A 21,613-nucleotide genomic window follows, 5' to 3' on the forward strand; every position below is an offset into this window, starting at 1 on the left:
CTCTCAGATGAACTAATCTAAGTTTGTGGCATCTATTTCTAAATAAAGTGAATAGTCAGTAGTTATATTTTCCCTTTCCTACATTTTGGGTCCAATGTCTTTTTTTATTTCCTTAGACTTATTCAACACTTGGAAGACCATACTGTAGTTCTTATTAAGTATCAGAAGTAAATAAAAGCCTGTCATAAGAGATAGACATCCCTTACAAGCAGTATTAGGTAACATGGTTCAACCAGGCAAACTGCTAATCACATGATAACTAACCTTAATAGTCTGGAGTAAATGATCCTGATACTAAAGCCTGAATGTAACAAAGATTTTTAAAAATTATGTTTGCTACCACTTTGACAAAATTCTTTTTTTTTCCCACTTATATCTTCTAAAATATTTGGAGGTTTTTAAGATTTGTATACTAAGATTAACTTGATATCTATAAAACATAGCAATTAGAAATAAGACTATATATGATATCACTGGAAATAACCAGTAATCCAAGCAATGAAAAATTCAAATATACATTTGCTTTACCACATAACTACTTCACTGCTGGTGGATACATGAAAGAGGAACCCATACTAAACTGGCTGATGCCCAGCTCCCCAGGAATTAGTGGGATATAGTGCTGGACATGACGTTACCTTGAGTACATGACAGTCAGCCCCTAACCAGTCTCTGATTCACAAGCCTAGGAGGTACTCCTTTAAGTCCTTGGGTAAGATATGAACTTGTGGTAATTGGGCCATTTTTGTCGAATGTCTCCACTGTTCTTTCTTTCCCAGTCTTGTTTGACTTTATTGGTGGTGTTGTAAAAAAAAAAAAAAAGAAAAAGAAAAAGAAAAAAGAAAAAAAGAAAGAAAGAAAGGAAAGAAAGAAAAAAAGAAAGAAAGAAAGAAAGAAAGAAAGAAAGAAAGAAAGAAAGAAAGAAAGAAAGAAAAAGGAAGGAAGGAAGGAAGGAAGGAAGGAAGGAAGGAAGGAAGGAAGGAAGAAAGAAAAAGAAGAAAGAAGAAAGAAAAGAAAGAAAGAAAGAAAAGAAAGAAAGAAAGAAAGAAAGAGAAAGAAAGAAAGGAAGGAAAGAAGGAAGGAAGGAAGGAAGGAAGGAAGGAAGAAAGAAAAAGAGAAAGAAAGAAAGAAAGAAGGAAGGAAGGAAGGAAGGAAGGAAGGAAGGAAGGAAGGAAGGAAGGAAGGAAATGAAAGAAAGAAAAACTAGAATGGGCAGCCAAAGCTGCTGCTGATCCTATTGGGAGTATTTTAGTATTTCAGTGTTCGAGTGTGTGTCTGACAGGGCCTAGGAGCAACTACATCAGAAAGGTACTTTTCTGTTTTGTTTTGTTTTTTGTTTTGTTTTTTTCTTCACAGAGTGGTAGGCAGAGTCTGGAGCTGGAGTTGGCTGTCATGTCCAAGTCTGTCTGCTCTATAAAACTTTGTTTGAAATTATAAGAGTAAGATGAACTGCAGTGTAAGGTGGGCTGTTTTGATATATTCCAGTTCTGATACCACTTTTCTTCAATATTAACATGAATGATTGGTTGTATTTTTCTTTCTGCCAAAAGATGTGTTATCTTACTGCACCAGTGATTGTTTGAAAGATATGGCCATAAAACAAATCAGCAAATACAGTCCATCTTTGCTTCATTCCATTTTACTCGAACCCTATTCAAAATTAAGTAATTTGTAGCCAATGCTTTCTTGACTATAGATTCAAAGTGATTAAAAGTGTTTAGCAATATATTACATATATCTATAAATTTAGTATACTTTTCTTATTAAAAAAATCACAATGCTGATATGTATTCATCTCAACATTAAGATTGTAAATGGTATGTATAATGTAAACAATGTGGTAAAACTGTAAGTCTTGATTTTAAAATTGTTAGGATCTTATTTTGTAATCTAAATTAATTAAAATTCACAATAATCAAAAGTAAAATAGAATCCTCAGATCCCATTGTCTTATTAATACCATGAGCAGGCAACTCCAGCCATGTTTGTATTATATTTATGAAATACTTATATATATATATATATGTAAAAATAAATTTGTGGCTACTTAACTCGATATTCTTATCCTGATTCTCTCGTGGAGACTAACTATAGTGATGGGAGACATTTGTTTATACAAAAGGAAATAATATACTACCTTATTTTAAAATAAACCTGAGAACTAAAACCCCATATCTCAAGGAATGTATAATTGAAATGTATTTTTATAAAACATAACTTTTTAAAATGGCAAGATAGACAAAATTTATGAGCTTTCATGCACATGAAAAATGAAACTTTACATAAACCTTGTTAAGAAATGAATTTGAACATATTTTAAATCATTTCTTCTAAAACTGAAGTAACTAATAAGAATATGAAAAACTGTACAAGTAGTTTATAGAGAGATTTTTCTCTCTTCCAATGTTATTTTTATAAAGGTTATAACTAATTAATTTGTACTGTCTCAGGTAGAACTCGAGTCTCCTGTCACTATACTTAGAGTGTCCTAAGAGACTTTTATTATCTGAAATAAGTCTCTGCTCTCCCAATGGTTGTGGCTTGCTTACTAAAGCAAAATGTGAACCTGTGATTTAAGCTTTTATTACACAGTGATTCCCTTCTGCCACTGTGACCAAAAGTACCTGACTGCTGATCAAATTCTCTGTATTCGTTTCACCTTTTCCCCCCAATCTCTGTTAGGTTCTGAGCTCATGCCCAAAGCGCTCTCCACCAGGATAGTGGGAGGCATTTGGTGGTTTTTCACACTTATCATCATTTCTTCGTATACTGCTAACTTAGCCGCCTTTCTGACAGTGGAACGCATGGAATCCCCTATTGATTCTGCTGATGATTTAGCTAAACAAACCAAGATAGAGTACGGTGCTGTGGAGGACGGTGCAACCATGACGTTTTTCAAGGTAAGTCCTTCTCATTTCTACAATTTTACATATTAAAATGATAGAGTGCAAACAAACCTTTCTCTCGTAATGAATATAAGTGTATAGCCACACTGTTACTTGTGCAGAATAATCAATCGAGTACTTCAGAGAGTGGAGAAATCTATAACTAAATTCAAGGTAAACCATTTTAATACTTGCAAGTGGCAAGGAGTCTCTGCTTTACAAGGATTCCCTTTTTGTTCGAAGGAAAATCTGCCCACAGGTAACATTTTGTCTGAACAAGGTTTTATCTTTGTAAATATATATATATAAATATAAAAATATATAGCATATACTAATATATGATAAATGAGTATGTTAATATAGTGTATTAGTTCTATATTAATATATTTACTGATATATATATTAAATACTAGTAGATTCAGACTCCACAAGGCTTAGCCCTTCCAGAAGAATAGAATAATTACATGTAAGAATATTTCTCATACATACATTTCTTTCTGTTAAGGTGAGACAAGTTTCACTTGTTCAGAAGCCTATAGAAAAAGAAGGAGAGCAAATGATAGAAAAAAACAGGAACAATTCTTGTTATCCGTATATTCATCCATCTAATATTTTGTAAAGCAGAGTCTGAAAATGGGCTACTGAACTTAAAATGGTTTCCAGAAGGACAGCCCTGTGGCACTTAAATGGAAACGCAAAATGTGCTTGTACTGACGTCCAGGCATATATAATGCCTTCCCCTCCTCTTTTTTATTCCTTTCTTCTTACTCCAGCTCTTCTCACTGTGCCAAAGTAGTTCAAATGGGGACATTTCACTTTCTGGAGTCAGACTTACTTCATAAGTCTTTTTTATATTTTACCAAGTCTTTTAAATTTCTTTGTAGGTCAGGAAAAATTTTAAGCGTTGGCATTTTCCGTCACCGTTGATACAAATGTAATTGGCAGTTTAAGTATGCCGAAGTGAGATTTTTTTTTAATAAGTGACTCAAGCTATAAAATAAATTTTTTCATCAAACATTCATCCAGTACCTGTTGAGTACCAGAAATTGCACTACACGTTGGTATTCTAGAGCAAATAACATCTATTTCTCATTTTAAAGGAGATTCTAGTTTAGTTGGAGACACAGAGGACTAAATCAACAATCATGGAACTGGGTTTTAAGCAATTTAAAATACCTCTGCCAAATAAATATGTAGTTTTCACTGTAAAAGTTCTTACAGAACTAAATCAGCTCTTATTTTAGAGTTCTGGAGGACATTAAACATCTAAAGAGTAAGATAGATTGAATGATTAATCAAATCTATGTATAGGAATCTATGTAATTCTTATAATTTAATTATTTTCAAAGTGAATTTCTCCTGTGGCTAGATGAAAGCTTGAATGTATATTTTACATTTAATTGGAAAATCATTATTATTTAATCAAATTTATTGATGACCGAATATGAGCAAAGTATTATGAACAGGATAGGGCTATTTGACTATATTAATTGCAATTGATCAATTTTTTCCCAATTGAATATTCAGAATTAATAGAAATAGCTTTTCTTATACAGTTTTTTTTTTTTCAAAAGGAAATCAGCTGTTGAAAATACTAAATGCACATTGTCAGTGTCATTAACTCTGTAGGGAGTGAATATGCATTATTATGCATTTAAATTACTATAGTATCCAAGAGAGTTTTGAAGAAGAGTTTGTCAAATAATACAAAGTGCCTAAAGCAAGTGATTTGATACCAGAATTATTTCTGCTTCAAAAATACATCAGAGTTTTCATTTCATTTTTATTTTCCAGAAGAAATATTTTAAGTTTCAAAGCTCTTTTATACTATGATCAAGGTTTATCTCTGAAAAATCATTTTGAAAAAAAAAATTCTTTTTTCTTATCTTTAGGCTTATTTTCTCCCTTTTTTGTCTTTTTGATTTTCTCTTCTTTCTTTTTAAAATTTAATTATTTTTTTAATTTTATTTTTTTTAGCTCAATTACTCTGCAGTGTTAGTGTCATTTTCCCCCATTTTCACTCTTCATTGCCACTGACTTTTCTTTTTTGTCTTTCATCTCTTGTTTTCACTCTTACATGCAGGCTTACCACTAGCACTAAGAGAAAATTGGCATAGGACAATTTTCTGTTTCCAACAGTACAGACTTCCTTTCTGTAGAATTAGGGCCTTCTGGAATCTACACTAGTCGCAATAAAAACCACACAGTGATTATCATTAAACTGACCATTACCTTAGGTCAGTAACTTGATCACATACTGAATTCTTACTGTTGACATTAGGAAAGAATTAGTATTTAAAGAATCATTAAATCTTAATTTTTCTTTAGTTATTTTAGTGTACCCCTAAATGATACTAATTTCAACCTCATATTTTAGCTTGTTAAACTATACACTTACACCAGTCGGGTATTTTAATTTTTTTTTAATAAAAAAAAATATTCCCTAGCAATCTGGAATTGAAGTAATTGCATGCTCATTTTGAATATCTGCAATGAACCAGGGAGTAGTGTGTGTATCCTATTTACATTTGATACCATTCTTTTATTTCTTAATTAACAGCAATGCATACAAACACTCTAGGAAGCACCCTTAAGGCACTGATTTCTAAAGGAATTTCCATCTTGTTTTTACAAATTTAACAAGACCCTGCTGTTAGTTAATTGTTCTGGAATGCTTGGTTCCAGAAAATTATTTTAAAGAATGGTATAGTTTTGTTACTACAAGCAAGAAGAGCTGGCTCAAGATACCTGGCCTTAAAGGGGTAAGTTCTCAATATTGCAAAAACGGAGAGTTATGCCATTCTGCAACATTAAATATGTATTTTTCCAAAGAACATGCTTGACTTTGTTTATTGAGCTTACTGTGTATATTGTCTTCAAAAAGAGTTCTTTCTTCTTATATCCATTACACTTCACATACATTCTCTCCAAGGATAAATGTAAAGCCATGACCAGTAAAATAACTCAAAATTGAGTGGATGGTAGTCTTCAGGGTTATTCCATGTAAACAATAGAAAACTGTATGACATCCCCAATATGTTTTTAATCATATGTAAAGGATAAAATAGCTGAAGGCCCAGAGATTTTATTGAGAAATAATAAAGGAGTTGTCAAAACTTCCTTCTCGGACTCTGGAAACTTGGTGTAATACAACTGAAGTCTGATCCCAGGGCTGAACACTACAGAATGTTACTGAGCAACAAGCACATTCTTTTCTCCCTGAAGAATAAAGATTAGAAGAATGAATGCATATAGATGACATGTTCAAAAATAACTCAGCTAGAGCCTGTAGGTGTTATGGTTTCTTTTGAGAATCCTTGGATTTTCAAAGTGAGTCATATTTTACAAAATGATGCTGAATCACCTATATTTCTGTGTAACCCATGACTCAGGTTTTCTGATTTCTACAAATTCTCTCTCTAGGTTTGGTTTACCTGAAACCTCTGGCTTGCTGCATCTATTAATACAGTCTATTCTTCCCCAAAAAAAGTAGTATCAAAGGAGATACATGTTCTCTTTTATGGTTATTTTAAAAAGTTCTTCCACATATTAAAAGGATATTTAAATAGTATCAAATATCTAATATAATCATGTAATACTTCTAAAAATATAAAGGCTACAATTTAGAATAGTTGTTAACAATGGGGGGGAAAACTATGAAATCAGAGAAACTGGAGCTTAATTCCTGGCTCTACCACCTGATGGCTGTGTTTTGATAGAACACTGTTCCTTATAAACCTCTGACTCCTCATCTCTGAACTGGAATGACTAACAAGACCATTCTCACAGTATTTTTTGAATATCAAATGAAAGCTCTGCATGATATGCTAACCATTTAGCAAAGCTTGACAGATGTTATATATTAGCATTACTAGAAAACGTGACTAATTAAAAATACTCAGAATTTAGGATGATTTTAAACATAGTCAAGTAAATTATGTGACCTACAGCAGGATAAATCATTTCAAAATAGATTTAAAAAGAAATCACATCATGTTTATCTAATTGAAATTGCTTCAGTCTTCTGACTGTTGTTGTCATGAAGAAGATGTAATTTGATAAGTGAAATAGAAAGAAACTATGAAAGCTTTTTCCTAGACTGTGTATTTTGGAATGGTATATTGAGGTTCATTTAGCGATTCTTTGGGGGAATTTATTGAAAATTATTGGTAAAGGAAGATATAAAATATTTAATATAAAATGTGTTTATCCGTAATTTTAACTATTTTTTTTAAACCAATGATCAAGATGTCCTACTTTAGTCAGTATCGCCACACATCTTATGTTCTCAGTTATATGATATGGATGCTCATTTATAAGATACCAAGTTTTTATTCAAGAAGTATTTACTAATCATTCATCTCTTACATGGTAAGAATTGTGTTAAATCTTAGACATGTATCCTGCATCTCCATGCATTTCCCTACACCTGTCTGTTCAATCTCCTACATGTCCATTTCCTTCATTGCTATCCTGGTTCAGGACTGGTGTCATCTCTGACCAGGGCTTTGTAGAACCATTTAACTTTTCTTTTTCTCAATTTGTTCCTATTGTTGTCTGTGCAGTTACTAGAGTGACTTAAAGTCCTCCAAAATTACCCTCTCCCTTTTGCTTTAGGATATAAACCTAGCTCCTCAGTGTGTTTACAAGGTATGTCATGGACTCACTTCTTATTTCATAGCCACTTGCTCTTGCACTTCAAACTATAGTCAAACTGCTTCATGTTGAGCCCCGGGTTGTGCCACAGTACATGGTGCACCTCCTTCTCCAATGCCTGTTATGCATTTTTTTTTCATTCTTGTCCTTCCTATCAACCTAATTGACTATATTCTCTTTATTCCTTAAGCCCTAATTCATACTTCACTTATCCCAGGCAAATTTTCCTGATCCTTCCCCTCCCCAAATCTACCCAGTTCTAGAAAGGTACTCCTCCTTTCTATCCTCTGAGCACTTTTTACTTCAGTTCTCACTAAACTTTTAACCCTAGCTATCAGCTTGGTTCCTCTGTTTCTACACTATACAGCATAGCATGAGGGTGGGGGAGCAGGGATTGAATCTGTATCATTCTCATTTGGATCTCTGGTTCCCTACAGAGGCCTTGCAGGTGGTTTGGGCTTTATTAGTTAACAATTGACGCCTCAAGTCGCTTAACAAGCAATGAAAAACTCTTAGTGGCATGTAACATAAACCTTTATTTAGCTTACAAGTCAGTAGGTCCTATTTTAGAAGCGTGGAAGTTCAGAGACTTTAGTACCTTTTGAACAGAATTATGAAAGCAATAACCTACGGACTCATAGTACCAACAATTAAAGTAATAGCTAAAGATACCATGACATAACCACCATTACTCAGAAGAGCTAAGTGTATTACTCATTTTGGCTCACCCACATGACCTCAACTGTTTGATCATATTAAATTTCTAAAACATTTGCTTTAAGCCATTGGGGCAGTTATAGTTATCACATGTTCTTGATAATCTGCTACTTTTTCTGAGCTTATCAGTTCTTTGGTCTTCTAAAATTAAATTATTTTACACCAGGGTGACAGAGCTTTTGCCAATACCATTTCTGCTAAACGTTTGTGGACTTTAAATGTATCCAGTTGAATCCATTTATAATCTAAAACCCACACCCTCTGTTCTTTTTAAAATGTGCCTCTCCCGACTAATTGTTGCTTTGGGATAGAACCTCTTTAATGGAGGAGAAAATCTACAAGGCTTTGCCCTGACTTTTTTCAGAGATCTTAACGAAGCATCTCCAGCAACATGCTTAATTTGTACTTTAATTAAGGCCTGGTGCCATGTCGAAATAATCTAGAGAAATTTTACTGGCTTGAGACATTGAAGATTACAAACACTTAAAATCACCCAAGCATGCAAATTCCAACTCTACTTTATCACTGCTAAGTACTATTTGCAAACATCTCAGTTATTTTAAATTATTTCTTTCCCCCTTATTTCTTTCCTCCTCATCCTTCTCTTTGTTTTTCTTATGATTGTTAATATTCCGTATCTTTCTTATACTACCTTATTCTATGTAGCTAAATGTAACTAACTGATACCTTGAATATATTGTAATTTTGTCTAGAATTTCTTTGGCTGAGTCCAAAAGATTATTAGTGCATTTCAATCTTCCAATTTACTATAGGGTACACTTTAAAAATATTATTTCTCCCTACATTCACAGATTCACTTTTCCCTATTTTCTTCTAATGATTTCAATGTAATCTATCATGTGACCCTAAATCAGTGTTACATATTTAAGTTATTTTTATGGAAGCAACTTATTTATTTTACCTAATTCTGTGAAGTTACCCTTGGCACAATGACTATCACATTCGTTGATGGAAAACCTATGACAAAGGGTTTTAGGTAGAGTGTGTGAGTATCTTGAAAAGTTTGACAGAGGGTTTTAGGTAGAGTGTGTAATTATCTTGAAAAGTTTGCTAATCTATAGAGAACTGAAAAGGTTTTTTCAAAATACGTATCCCTTTATGGCATTTCCATTCTAACTCTGCATAAAATGTCAATTTATTTGGAAGTGTAGGTTATAATGTTAGGAATGCAAGCAAGTGGATTGATCCATCTGGAGGGAAAATTTTATCTTTTGGTACTTACCCACAGAGGAGGTTTTGTTTTATTTTTCTCTGTTCATAATCTCCCTTTTTAGAAGAACTCAAAGTACATTCTAAATGCCAGGTTATTAATCTTTACCACAACCCCTAAGGAAGGTAGGAAGCAATTATCATTATGCTCATTTAACAGATGAGGAAACTGGGCCATGGTGAGGTTAAGTGACTTATTAATTATGAAAGCTATAACCAAGGGACTCATAGTATCAACAATAAAAGTAATAGCTAAAGATATCATGGCATAACCACCATTACTCAGAAGAGCTAAGTGCATTACTCATTTTGGCTCACCCATATGACCTCAACTACTTGATCATATTAAATTTCTAAAACATTTGCTTTAAGCCATTGGGGCAGTTATAGCTATCACATGTTCTTGATAATCTGCTTCTTATTCTGAGCTTATCAGTTCAATGGTCTTTTAAAATTAAATTATGCTAGGGTGACAGTATAGGTTTTTAAGCCTGAATTGCTTGTGTGGCATGCCTGTAATGATTTTTTGAAAGCTCGAGTGATTTTTGCTTCTTAAATGCCAAAAGAACGTAAGTAATTTTTGAGTTGAGAGATAGAATGTAAAAAAATTGGCAGTTTCCTGCATATACATAATAAATGGATTTAGAAACATATACCATTCATTAGATATTTCTCATGTTTTTTCCTTATTTATGTGAAACATAATTTTTGTTTGTTGTTTTTATTTAGAAGAACAGTAGTCCTGAAGGTATGATATATTTACTATGAAGAGACTTACACATTGGAGAAGTAAATTTTCAGAATGGCATCTATAATTTTCACATTGAAAAAGGATTTTCCAAAACGAGTGTTTAGTTTCCTCTTCCTATATTGGTGGTAAAACATTTTGAAAGTTTCATTTGTGTATACATAAAATTGGCCTAAAATAGTTTGCAAAGATGAGAAAGATAATCTGAACTGACTTTTGAACTCCTTTTATTTCTTTTAATTGAAATATTGACATATCAACTTGTGTAAGTTTAGAGGTACATGCTGATTTGATAAATGTATATATTGCAATATGATTGTCACTGTAGCATTAGCTAACCCCTCCATCACATCACATAATTATCATTTCCTTTTTGTAGTAAGAACAATTAAAATCTAGTCTCTTAGTGACTGACGTTTATAATACAGTATTGCTGACTACAATCACAATGCTGTACATTAGATCTCCAGAAATTATTATTTAAATGCCTTTGATATTCTATGTGGCAAATTCCCAGTTAAGTAAGGTCATCATAAAGAAAGGGTTTAATAACTATTTATCTGCACATGGATAGAAATTGGGTATGTCTTTCGTTGTGTACCCAATTTACTATTATATTTCTATTCATTTTCTGCTACAATCCAGGCAGGATTCTTTGACAATATAATAATTAGAAATTCGTTATGCTACCTCAGTAATTACAGAGATTCTTTCTTAAATAATTGCTTGTATAAGAGTCACTGTGTTTAACTTGCCATAAAGTTTTGCTTTCAAGTCATTTTTATTTATTCGGAGTCAATTTATGCTCAGTAATTACACTGACCTTTTCTCCTCAGTAATTTAGATCTCAGATTTCAGCTTTGAGTCTCACCTGGCAGGTATTGTCTCTACCCAGAAACTAATTGAAAAATTGAAGAGTAATATGTATATTGGTGTCAAAATTTTGTGACTAAAATCTTTTATTTGTTGATAGGTTGTACCTCTCTATGTATGCATCATAAATTCTAGACTATAGCTCAGCAAAGTTACTGATACTATTTTATCAGTGAAAGCACTACTTCAACTTATGGGGCCAGTCTTTTATGCATCAAAATAGTAGATTGTGGGTATGCTGCAACCAGTGGGACTGGATAGCATGGATGTTATATGGGAATATGGTCTTGTCTGACAAGCAAGAAGATAGTCTTGTTTTTGCATCAGTTTTTCTTTCTCAAGGGATAGAGACATTATTTTGTCCTATTTGGTATATCATCCAGTAAATTTTTAAAATCTTTAAAATATCCATTTCTTTAAATCAGTAGTTTCAACCTGTATGCACATTAGAACGTTAAAAATCACTTGAGGGCTTTGAGAGAATACTGAGGCCCAGACGCCTCTCTAGGCTAAGTAATTAAAAATATCTTCAGGTGGGATTCTAGGCGTCTGAGGGTTTTTTTTTTTTTTAATATAACCTCTTCTGGTGATCCCAGTGTGCAGGAAGAATTAAATTAATTTGAAATATAAACAATCCTTCATTATTGCCATCAATCGTTAATAAATAATTTGATTTCTTTTTCCTTCATATTAATTCGGAGTTCTTCTCTGAAACCCAGACTTTACAAAATATCAGACAGAGGTCTAAAATGATGATAAATCTGTTGACCATACCCCTACTCCTTTCAAATTATTTACCTGGGTTGTGTTTAAAGCCTTTTTTCAAAAGAGATCTGCTGAAAGTGAATAATCTAATTAAATCTTCATTTCTGACACCATTCCTGGAAGTCTCCAGTTGTTGGGCATGAGAATTGCCAAGTAGCAGAATGAAAGCTTTCTCCTTTCTCAGGGAATTATAGGGTGTGGGGGCAGTTAATCCTGATTTTTGTATCTCCAAGTAAATGTTGAGAAAATATATATTCTATGGGACCTAGGGAATGGATACATTCACCTTTTCTTTGTAAGCCTTTATTGCAGGTGCTTCTACCATGGTGGAAAGAGGAGAAATTAGAGACCCATTAAGCAGGCATATTAAAGTCTTGGAAGGATTGTATATATGACTTCTGTGTTTACATTTTGAGGACCAGATTAAGAAGAAATGAAGTACCTTATTCTATACTTATATATATCGAGTTAGATTCTGCTCAACAGATTGGGATTTGGACTCATGTAGTTTCCAGAGCTTAGTGACTGTTCTGTAGTATTTGGTGAACTACTGCCACTTTTTCCTCGTGGAAAGAAAATGCACCTATAATAACTGATGGAAAAAATTATCATACAATTCTAATTGATATCTTTTTCGAGTTAATTTGTAATTCCTCATTATCCCTCTGTGTATCTAAACTGAAACCATATGCTCCTCAAACATGGCATTCTGCTCTAATGTGGGTGATGGAAAACCTGATATACTTGAGCTTCCAAGCCAGAAACTGTTCTTGCTAACTTGTTTGCAAGTTACTACGTAATAACTCAGTGCTTATATAGAATAAATAGAAACTTTATTTTGATTTTTTTTTGTTTCATATATTCGTTTGTGTACAATCTGGTTTATTGTTTTGATTTTTCTGCATACTTGAATGAAACAAAACCTAAAAGTTTTATGTGATTGGACACCAGTGTACCTGGTTTAGATTAGTGATTAATACTGTTACTGAAATTTTCATCTGTCCAAGTTGATGTTTTCTTCATTTTTCACTAAACAGCTTTTTTAGAAATCAAAAGTACCTCAGCAAAGATTTTTGTAGCCATTCTCTTTTTCTCCCAAGTATTTTTTTTCTTCATTAACAGTTTTAAGATATTGGTTGTAGGTAATGGATTAATGTTGACATTAGGTTAAGCAGCAATGTGTTTTATTCAATAAAATAAGGTTGGTGTTTTAAAGTATTATATTTTTATTAGTATCTAATATGGTTTTTATATTAGTCATGTTTGAAGCGAATGTTTAAGCCAATTATTTATAATGCATTTAATTTATTGGCATATTAAGGGGGTTATTTTCACTCAAGGAGATTGTCTCCCTCCCACATTCTCATCTAACACACAATTTATTGTATGTGAGGCCTGATCCTATGTTTATTACAGGGATTTGCATAAGGCCTACAGGAAACCAACACCATTTTACTATGTTCCCATTGCAAGAAATAAAATGGTGCCTTTGAGTAAAGTTGCTTCAGCAGACACTAGTTTAGCATGCCAAGTTACAGCTATCAATGGTGAAACAGCAGATGTGAAGGCTAGTTGGCATCAAAGCATATGAGTCAAAGACTTTCCTATGGGAAAGAAAGTGCTTCATTACACTTTATCTATACTAAGAACATTGGTTCTATCAAGCTGTCTGAAAATTAGACTATGATGGGTTTTATTACCTTAGCTCTGCCAGAGTGAATTCAATAGTTAAAAAGTAAGCGATAACACCATTTTGGGAATTATAAGAAGTGATTAGAATTTTAACGTATTTAAACTTGGAAAGAGCAGCAACTTTAATCTTAGCTTCTCTAAAATATCTGAGGGACAAAAGTTTAATCCCTCTCTAATTTTCAATATGTACCAATGAACCTTTGGGGCACTTTAATTGAAGAAAGAAGTTTTGTGTTTGAGTGAAGTGTAAAATCTGGGAAACAATGTTTTAATTGCCTTGAAAGGCAAGTGCATGAGGCTGTTGTCATCCCCGGATACACTGTGGTTCTGTCTCTCTTTTTCCTTCCCTCCTCCACTCTATGCAGGAACCACTCTTGCTGTTTGTCAAGTCAGCATGGCAGCTCAAACACCACGTTGCACCTCATCAATCTTAGGAGAGAGGGCCCCACAGGGAGTGAGAAAACTCAAAAGTCAGTTAATATAGCAATGTTGAGCTGGCATGTCAAGTACTGGATAATGGATAATAGTTGTCACTGTAAGAGTTTATAGCCACTGGTTAGGCAACAATTTGAAAGGGATTTGAGAAAGGCATATTTTTGAACATAAAAATATGGGCTAAGATAAATATAAAAATTGTTATTTAAAACTTGTAATGTTTTATTTCTCAGATAAAAAATAATAAAAATGAAAATTCCTCTTTTCTTATATAAATTGTAATATAAAAGTATCGTTTGGTATTTCTAAAACAAATGTAAAAACAAAAAAACCTAGCTTTTCTGCTTTGTAAATTCTTTGAGAAAATTCTGTTACTTGGCATTGTGGCTGAGAAATCTCTATTAATCATGCTTAGTGGAGTTTTTTTGGTTGGGGGGGGAATCCAACTTTAGATTATCAACAAAAGCATATTATCTTTTTAGGTTGTCAATTAATTACAGATTGAATACTGTGAAGCTTGTATTTAATCCAGAACATCCTTGGCAGTTAACGTTCCTAATTTTTCATGCACCATTATGCTTTTATGGGGGAGGAGCTATTTTTTTGTTGTTCCGAATGCACTTTCAACTAATTAGCATCTTTGGTCAGCTGAATATTCTTTTGTTCATTTGTTTTCCTATTCCTTTTCCAAAAATGCTAATGGCAGTAATACCACTTTGTTCTTTAATATTAAGAGGTGATTAAACATATCATATGGTAGTTAAATTGGTTCTTTCATTATATCATAAAGCAAAGTAGGTTTACTATTACTTACTGCTGCTGCCATCCTAGATGTTTAGACTTTCATTTACAAACAGAATAGTTTTTCCCCCTTGACAGCAAGCAAAATGTAGGGCCATTGGCCCTTCTAATAGTCAGTGATCTTATTACTTCATCATACATATTCACAAGTAGCAAACAGAACTCATAAAGCATCCTTTCTTTTTTATACCCTTCCCCTGCCTGACATAGATTGGAAAAAAAGACAAAGTAAACTTTAGAGTTTGCTCATAGGTGTTGATAATTCCAAACTGAATATAATAGATTCTTCAAAAATATTCCTTTTAAACATATGACTAGATTAAACATTAATACTAAATGTCTTAGTCGTAAAGAGGTCATATCTAAAATAATTCAAGGTCTTTTTGCTGTGATATTATTGCCGGTGGCAGTTGGTAAATGTCTAATGCATACTGGTGAGGACTTTTATTGACCTCCTGTATTCAGAGAAATTCCTTAACAGTTTTATAAGTAAAGAACTTTCCAGATGAGTGAATGTGTTTGCATGTGTATGCACATACATGAGTGAGTGTGTCCTATAAGAAAAAGATATGTATGCTACCTTAATGGGAATTAAATTATGAATGGTTACACAATTTATTTTTCTTATACCCAGTTTCTATATTAAATCTGTTTTAGTGGAAGAATAGTGCAGGGTTGGCAATAAATTATAATTTATGTTTCCTGACAGCATTTGAATAATACTTTTGATTGTTATTAGTCTATTGTATATACCATAGCACTAGTGGAGTTCAGTGAAAAGATTTGATTATCTCTAAAGGTAGGTGTTTCCTTTATTAAATATTGTAATTACAGCTAATTAGAGGTTACACAATAAATTAGTTTCCTTTGTAGGTCCCTTGACTGTTTTCAGAACACTGTGAGTTTATGCTTCATTTTAATTGATTGCAAAAACAATTAAATAAAGACCAAATAATTAGAAAACAGCATTAATAATGGATATAAAGATTATTGAGTCAATACAATGTGGTTTAACAAAATGTTTAAATGTAAAGCTAGGTTGTGTCATGAAATCATACATCTGTAACTCACTGGGGATTTATTTAACCTCTCCACACTTCTGTCTTTTTATAAGTAAACTGAGGTGTAATTATATATCTTATAGATTGTTTACGTAAAGCACTCAACATATGATAAACTCCCAGTATGTATTTACTGCTATCCTTATTTAAGGAGTTTAATAGTTGAATTGTTAAATTCTGTAGCAGATGAAACCATTTCCTTCAATATGAACGCTTGTGTGCCTGGAAATACATCTAATGTACCTATGGTCAGTGCCAAAATCTGACACTCAATTGAATTTGTTTGATATATGATTTGATCCTGATTGTAGATTATTAAAAAGCATTCTAGGTTACTCACTTGTAGTGCTGAAAAGATAAACTGCATCATGAATCCAGTTCCACCCATATATTATATATAAACTTTTAATTAATGACCAGTTTATTAGTGGTTGTTTAATTAATGGCCTTTTTATGAACATGTGAGGTTTACTTTGACATTTTATGCTCAGAATTTATGCTTAAATAGAAGAAAAATTTCCATTTTTTAATTGTTCTTCCTCTCCATAAGTATTAACCATTGTAATTTTAGTAAGTTTTTTTCTCTTATAAAAATAATGCATATGATATGACTCATAAGAACTATAGAATTTTAGGAAAGCAAAGGGAAAAAAGCCAAAGTCCAACCTATTAAGACAAATCTTAATATCCTGTAACAAAAGCCTCCACTGTTTTCTTTACAGATATATATATATAAATATATATACAAATAATATAAATATATATACAAATATATAAATAATATAAATATATATATTAAATCTTTTAAAATATTTGTTTATTTATTTTAGAGAGTGAGGAGTAGGGGGAAAGGCAAAGGGAATGGGAAAGAGGAAGCAGACTCCCTCCAGAGCAGGAAGCCCAACGCAGGGCTTAATCTCACAATGCTGATACCATGATCTAAACTGAAACCAAGAGTTGGTCCCTTAACCAACTGCACCACAGAGGTGCCCCCTCTCTCTATATATATACACCTGTATAGCAATGAAATCACTGATGACTTAAAAACCTAAAGATAAAAAAAAAAACTAAAGATACCAAATGAGATATTAATTTTAATATTAATTACATTAAACTCTCAGAAATTTAATGCTTTAAAATATTAAATTGAATAAATGTTTTTAATCAAATCTTAAAGGAAAACTCTCAGAGAGATGATATTAAGGTTAGTTTTCCTAATACAATCTGTGTTCAAGTGAAAGAGAAAAAAAATCTGGTAATAAAAATATATAGGAGTAGTCATTAATCTTTTTCAGTTAAGCTTTATTAGTATATATTTAGAAGAATGATTATAGAAATATCTTTCTTTATCTACATGAACTGCAGTTTAGGCCTTCCATGTCTATAAATGAGAAAGAACACTTGCATGACTGTGCTCTCACAAAGAGTTGACATTTGGGTTGGAAATTCAATTTCTCAGTTATCTGGGATGCCCAAGACACACTAGTACCAGAGGACTCTACGTTAGTTCATATCCTTTAAGTATTCTTTTACAGATATTTTTATTACATCAGCCTTCTCTTCAACACTAGAAGAAAATAACCGAGCCTAACTCTAACAGGTAGAATTTGGTGGAGTGAATTAGGAATCCATATTGTCAAAATGGAAGGAAGTGACTAAATAGCCACAACTAAGAAATGAACATATTAAAAACAACCATTTTTATGTCTACCTGATACATTCTAACCTTTAGGAAGATGTTCTCTAGAGGATTCCCCAAATTTGATGATGACAATGATGTGATGATGATGATATTGTAGATGTTGATGTTCATGGAATGGTCCATGAACATTAGAATGTTCATTTCCCTGGAATCCAGGGAAAACACTAGAGCTATTCATGTCTATGAATTAAAAGCAATAGAGATGACTTTAAGAAAACCAGCACAATTTATTCTCAAGAAATCAAATAAACTAGCATTAGCAAGAGGATAGCTTCCAATGTCAGAAAGACAGCTTTATGTGAAGGTGTCTTAAAACTTAAAATTTTGTGGAAATAGGGATCCTGAGATCATGAGATGTAACCTTTGTCATAACAAAGGAGCTTGTACATAAGCATCAAGCCTGATAGTCTCTTCACTTTCAGAGCTGCTTTTCCTCTGGGGCCCAGTCATTGCAAGTTGCCACATCCATTTACTTTAAACTGATGCCATAACATGCATAATTCTTAGAATAAAACTGTTACAACTGGAAAAACAAAATTAATTGTATTTTGAAAGTAAAAATGGTCGCTAAACTCTTCCTGTATTTTTGGTGTGTGTTGTCAGTAGACAATCAATAGCTATCTTGCCATCCTTATCACCCATCCTTATTAGCAATTGTTTCTTTCCACATCTCAGGCCTAATTTACTGTACCTGCAATATCTTGAAAATAAGGTTGCAGTGATTTACTGTTACTAGCTCAAGAAACACTTGAGCATTTTGCTTGTGCTTTTTTCTTTGAACTTGGGAACACTTTTAACAGTGTCAAGATCAGTAGTTTGCTACAAAACTTTTCAATGAAATTTTACTATCTCAGGCTAAGAAATAAGATTGGAGTTCTTTTCTATTATGGCTTTTAATAAAATGTACATGGCCAGTAAATACATGAAATGTGGCTGGTGCCATTTAGGAAAAAAAATCCTTTTTTTTTAAATTGGAGTATAGTTGACACACAATGTTGCAATAGTTTCAGGTGTTCAACATAGTGATTAGATAAGTCTATACATTATGCTATACTCACCACAAGTCCAACTACCATCTGTCATCATACAACACTATTATACCACCATTGACTCTATTCCCTGTGCTGTACCTTATTCATTCTGTAACCAGAACAAAATTTTGAATTGTATTTAATTGTAATTAACTTAATTGAATATTTGAACTTGAGGCAGTATAAAGACATTTCCCCATTAAACACAAAATTATATATTTATTTAAAATCTTGCATCCTGTTAAATGTTGTATTGTAGAGCATGTGATCAGTGCCTGTGTCATTTTTAGTATTACTCATAAACAAATCAGTGAAAGCAGTAGCAATAGATTGACCCAGTTCAAGTGATTTCTTCTGTGTACTGACATAATATTGTAGTGTATTTGTTTAGCAGTTTATGTGTATGACATGTTACAGTAATAACTATGTAAGCCATAACTGGCAATTAAATTTAAATATATAGTATTATTTAAACAAAACAAAATTAAATTATTTTTCTAGTTTAAAAAGTTCATATGGGCAAATTATCAAATTTAAAATGAAAGTATATTACTGAAACCTAGTTGAATAGAAATGGAGAAACTAGTACTACAACCAGAACATTTTTCATTATCAAGAAATATTCTCAGAAAATACATAGTGAATTTGATAAACAGTTTCTCTAAACAGTAGAAGAATCAATGAAATTAGTCGCCTGAAATCAGAGTCAACTGTTCTAAGAATTAAAAAATGATTTTTAATAGGATCTGGGCTTATATTTTTGGACAGCTATTGAACAACGGATTATTATTTTTTTAAGATTTTATTTATTTATTCATGAGACACACACACAGAGAGAGGCAGAGACACAGGCAGAGGAAAAAGCAGGCTCCATGCAGGGAGCCTGACACGAGACTCTATTCCAGGTCTCCAGGATCAGGCCCTGGACTCAGGTTGGCGCTAAACGGATGAGCCACCTGGGCGGTCCAAACAACATGGGTTATAAACATAGAATAAATTTAGATGGGAAGATAATAAAATATATCATTTCAAATTGTGGAAATGTTAAAAAAATAATGAAGAAAAGATTAAAAGGAATATTGTGCAATAAGTAAAAGATCTTCAATTAAGCCACCAAACAATTGCCCATAGTATTACAAGAGCTTTTTAACAATAGTAAATATTAGTTGATCTTAAACTTTAAGAATTACAGGGCAGACCAGGTGGCTCAGTGGTTTAGCACCACCTTCAGCCCAGGGCCTGATCCTGGAGACCTGGGATTGAATTCCATGTCGGGCTCCCTGCATGGAGCCTGCTTCTCCCTCTGCCTGTGTCTCTGCCTCTCTCTCTCTCTCTCTCTCTCTGTCTCATGAATAAATAAATAAAATATTTTTAAAAATTTTGAGAATTACAAGTACTTTTTGTAGATTGGATGCCTTACGCAATGTGAGAGACACTGATTAATTACTATTTTGGGTACATTTTTTTTTTTCTCAAAGGATTTCCAAATATAGGAAGAAACATCAAGTTTCAAACTAAAAAAAGAACTAGTGGCATAGGCATTTTTAAATCTTTTATGGCTATGAAAGAAGAGTTTCAGCAAAAAACAGAAAATTTAGTTCCTTTCATGATGATTGATACACCAACTATGTTAGAAAAAACAACTCTGATTTATTAGAATTTTAAAGCAGAATTATTTTTTTCTTATGCTTTATGATGTTAAAACTATTTGTGCTTGGTTTTGAAGCTCACTCTGACGAGTGTTATGGCACAACTGTTAATATCTTTTAGCATACATGTTTAGATGCTATGACTCATTGCAGTTTATAGAATTGTTGAAAGAAATACAAGACAACAATTTTGTGATTTAGTGATGATTTTGCAGATTTTTGGCTAATGTTCTTTGAGTCATGGAAGTTATATAAACATGTACTGAACTGCTAAGTTCAACTCAAAATTTTCATAAAATTAATGACTGCCAGATTTTCAGTAATCAAAGATTAAGAAAATGGCAGTATGTTTTAGTTTTTTCACTAATATCTTACCTTTCAAAAACATGCTAAAATTTCCAACCTGTTTCACTTTATGAGTTTCTACCTATTTTATAAAATCTTATAGTCTCACATCGCATTGGGACTGAAGAGGGATAAGTCAGAAATATATTTTCCCCTTTGAGTTATCAAGATGATAACTCTTTTATATTGATTGATCCTACTTTGACAGTTTTGAAGATTTGATGTTAACCACAAACTAGTTGAATAAATCTTTCTATACACTACAGCTTGAAAGCAGAATTGTGTGCATAATTTGTAGTCCTATTCTGAGTATCCAAAAGGTTTTCTTTTCTTTCTTTTTTCCTTACAGAGTTCCTATGACCTTACCTAAAACAGAATGGATGTTTTCTTACCATCGGGTCTCTAGCTTTCTGATACTCTGAACAGAGAAGTAGCTCTGCCTTCTGTTTTTCTGATCTGCCCAACATTTCTATGACAAATGAAGACTACTCCACCACTCTCCCACCCCTGAACCATCTCCTGCAGATAATTCCCTCTTACCACTGCTTGTCCAGTTATTTTCCAGTATCTATAGCCCCTAAATTAACACACGAGTCCAGACAATAGTGAGACAGAAAACACACTCTACCTGTCTCAAAATTAGTATCTACAAAGGCAGACAAGGGCTACTAACTTAAGTGGTCAAAGATAATTTAAAAGGAACAGTGTACAGGTGGGAACTAGTGTGCCTGGGTCCTTTCAACCAGGCAGTAGCATTTTATTCTAACAAGGGTGGGTCACTGATTTTATTTTTAATAGCATTGAAGCATTATTACAGTCAAAATAAATCTCTCTCAGATTCCAGCAATGTCTATCCGTGCTAAGTTTCCTTGTTGTGAAAAGTCATCTTGGTGTATCTTACCATATTAATATATTATACTGTGATGTTACTAGAGAAATCATTGGGTGCAGTTATTCAACTGCTTTTTAAAACTGGAAATCCATAATCTATTTATTTTTAAATGTTATACTCTGTATATACAT

General features: G+C 32.7%; 1 protein-coding gene across 1 annotated transcript in view; it reads left to right on the forward strand.

Annotated features, from left to right (window-relative positions):
- The window catches only part of GRIK2 (glutamate ionotropic receptor kainate type subunit 2), a 1,069,280-nt gene that overhangs the window by 942,848 nt on the left and 104,819 nt on the right, over nucleotides 1-21,613 (forward strand). Inside the window, 1 exon segment of the mRNA XM_049092419.1 lies at nucleotides 2,683-2,900. Coding sequence (XP_048948376.1) covers nucleotides 2,683-2,900 — 218 coding nt within the window.

Source organism: Canis lupus, chromosome 12 (genome assembly GCF_003254725.2).
Source record: "Canis lupus dingo isolate Sandy chromosome 12, ASM325472v2, whole genome shotgun sequence".
Classification (NCBI taxonomy): Eukaryota; Metazoa; Chordata; class Mammalia; order Carnivora; family Canidae; genus Canis; species Canis lupus.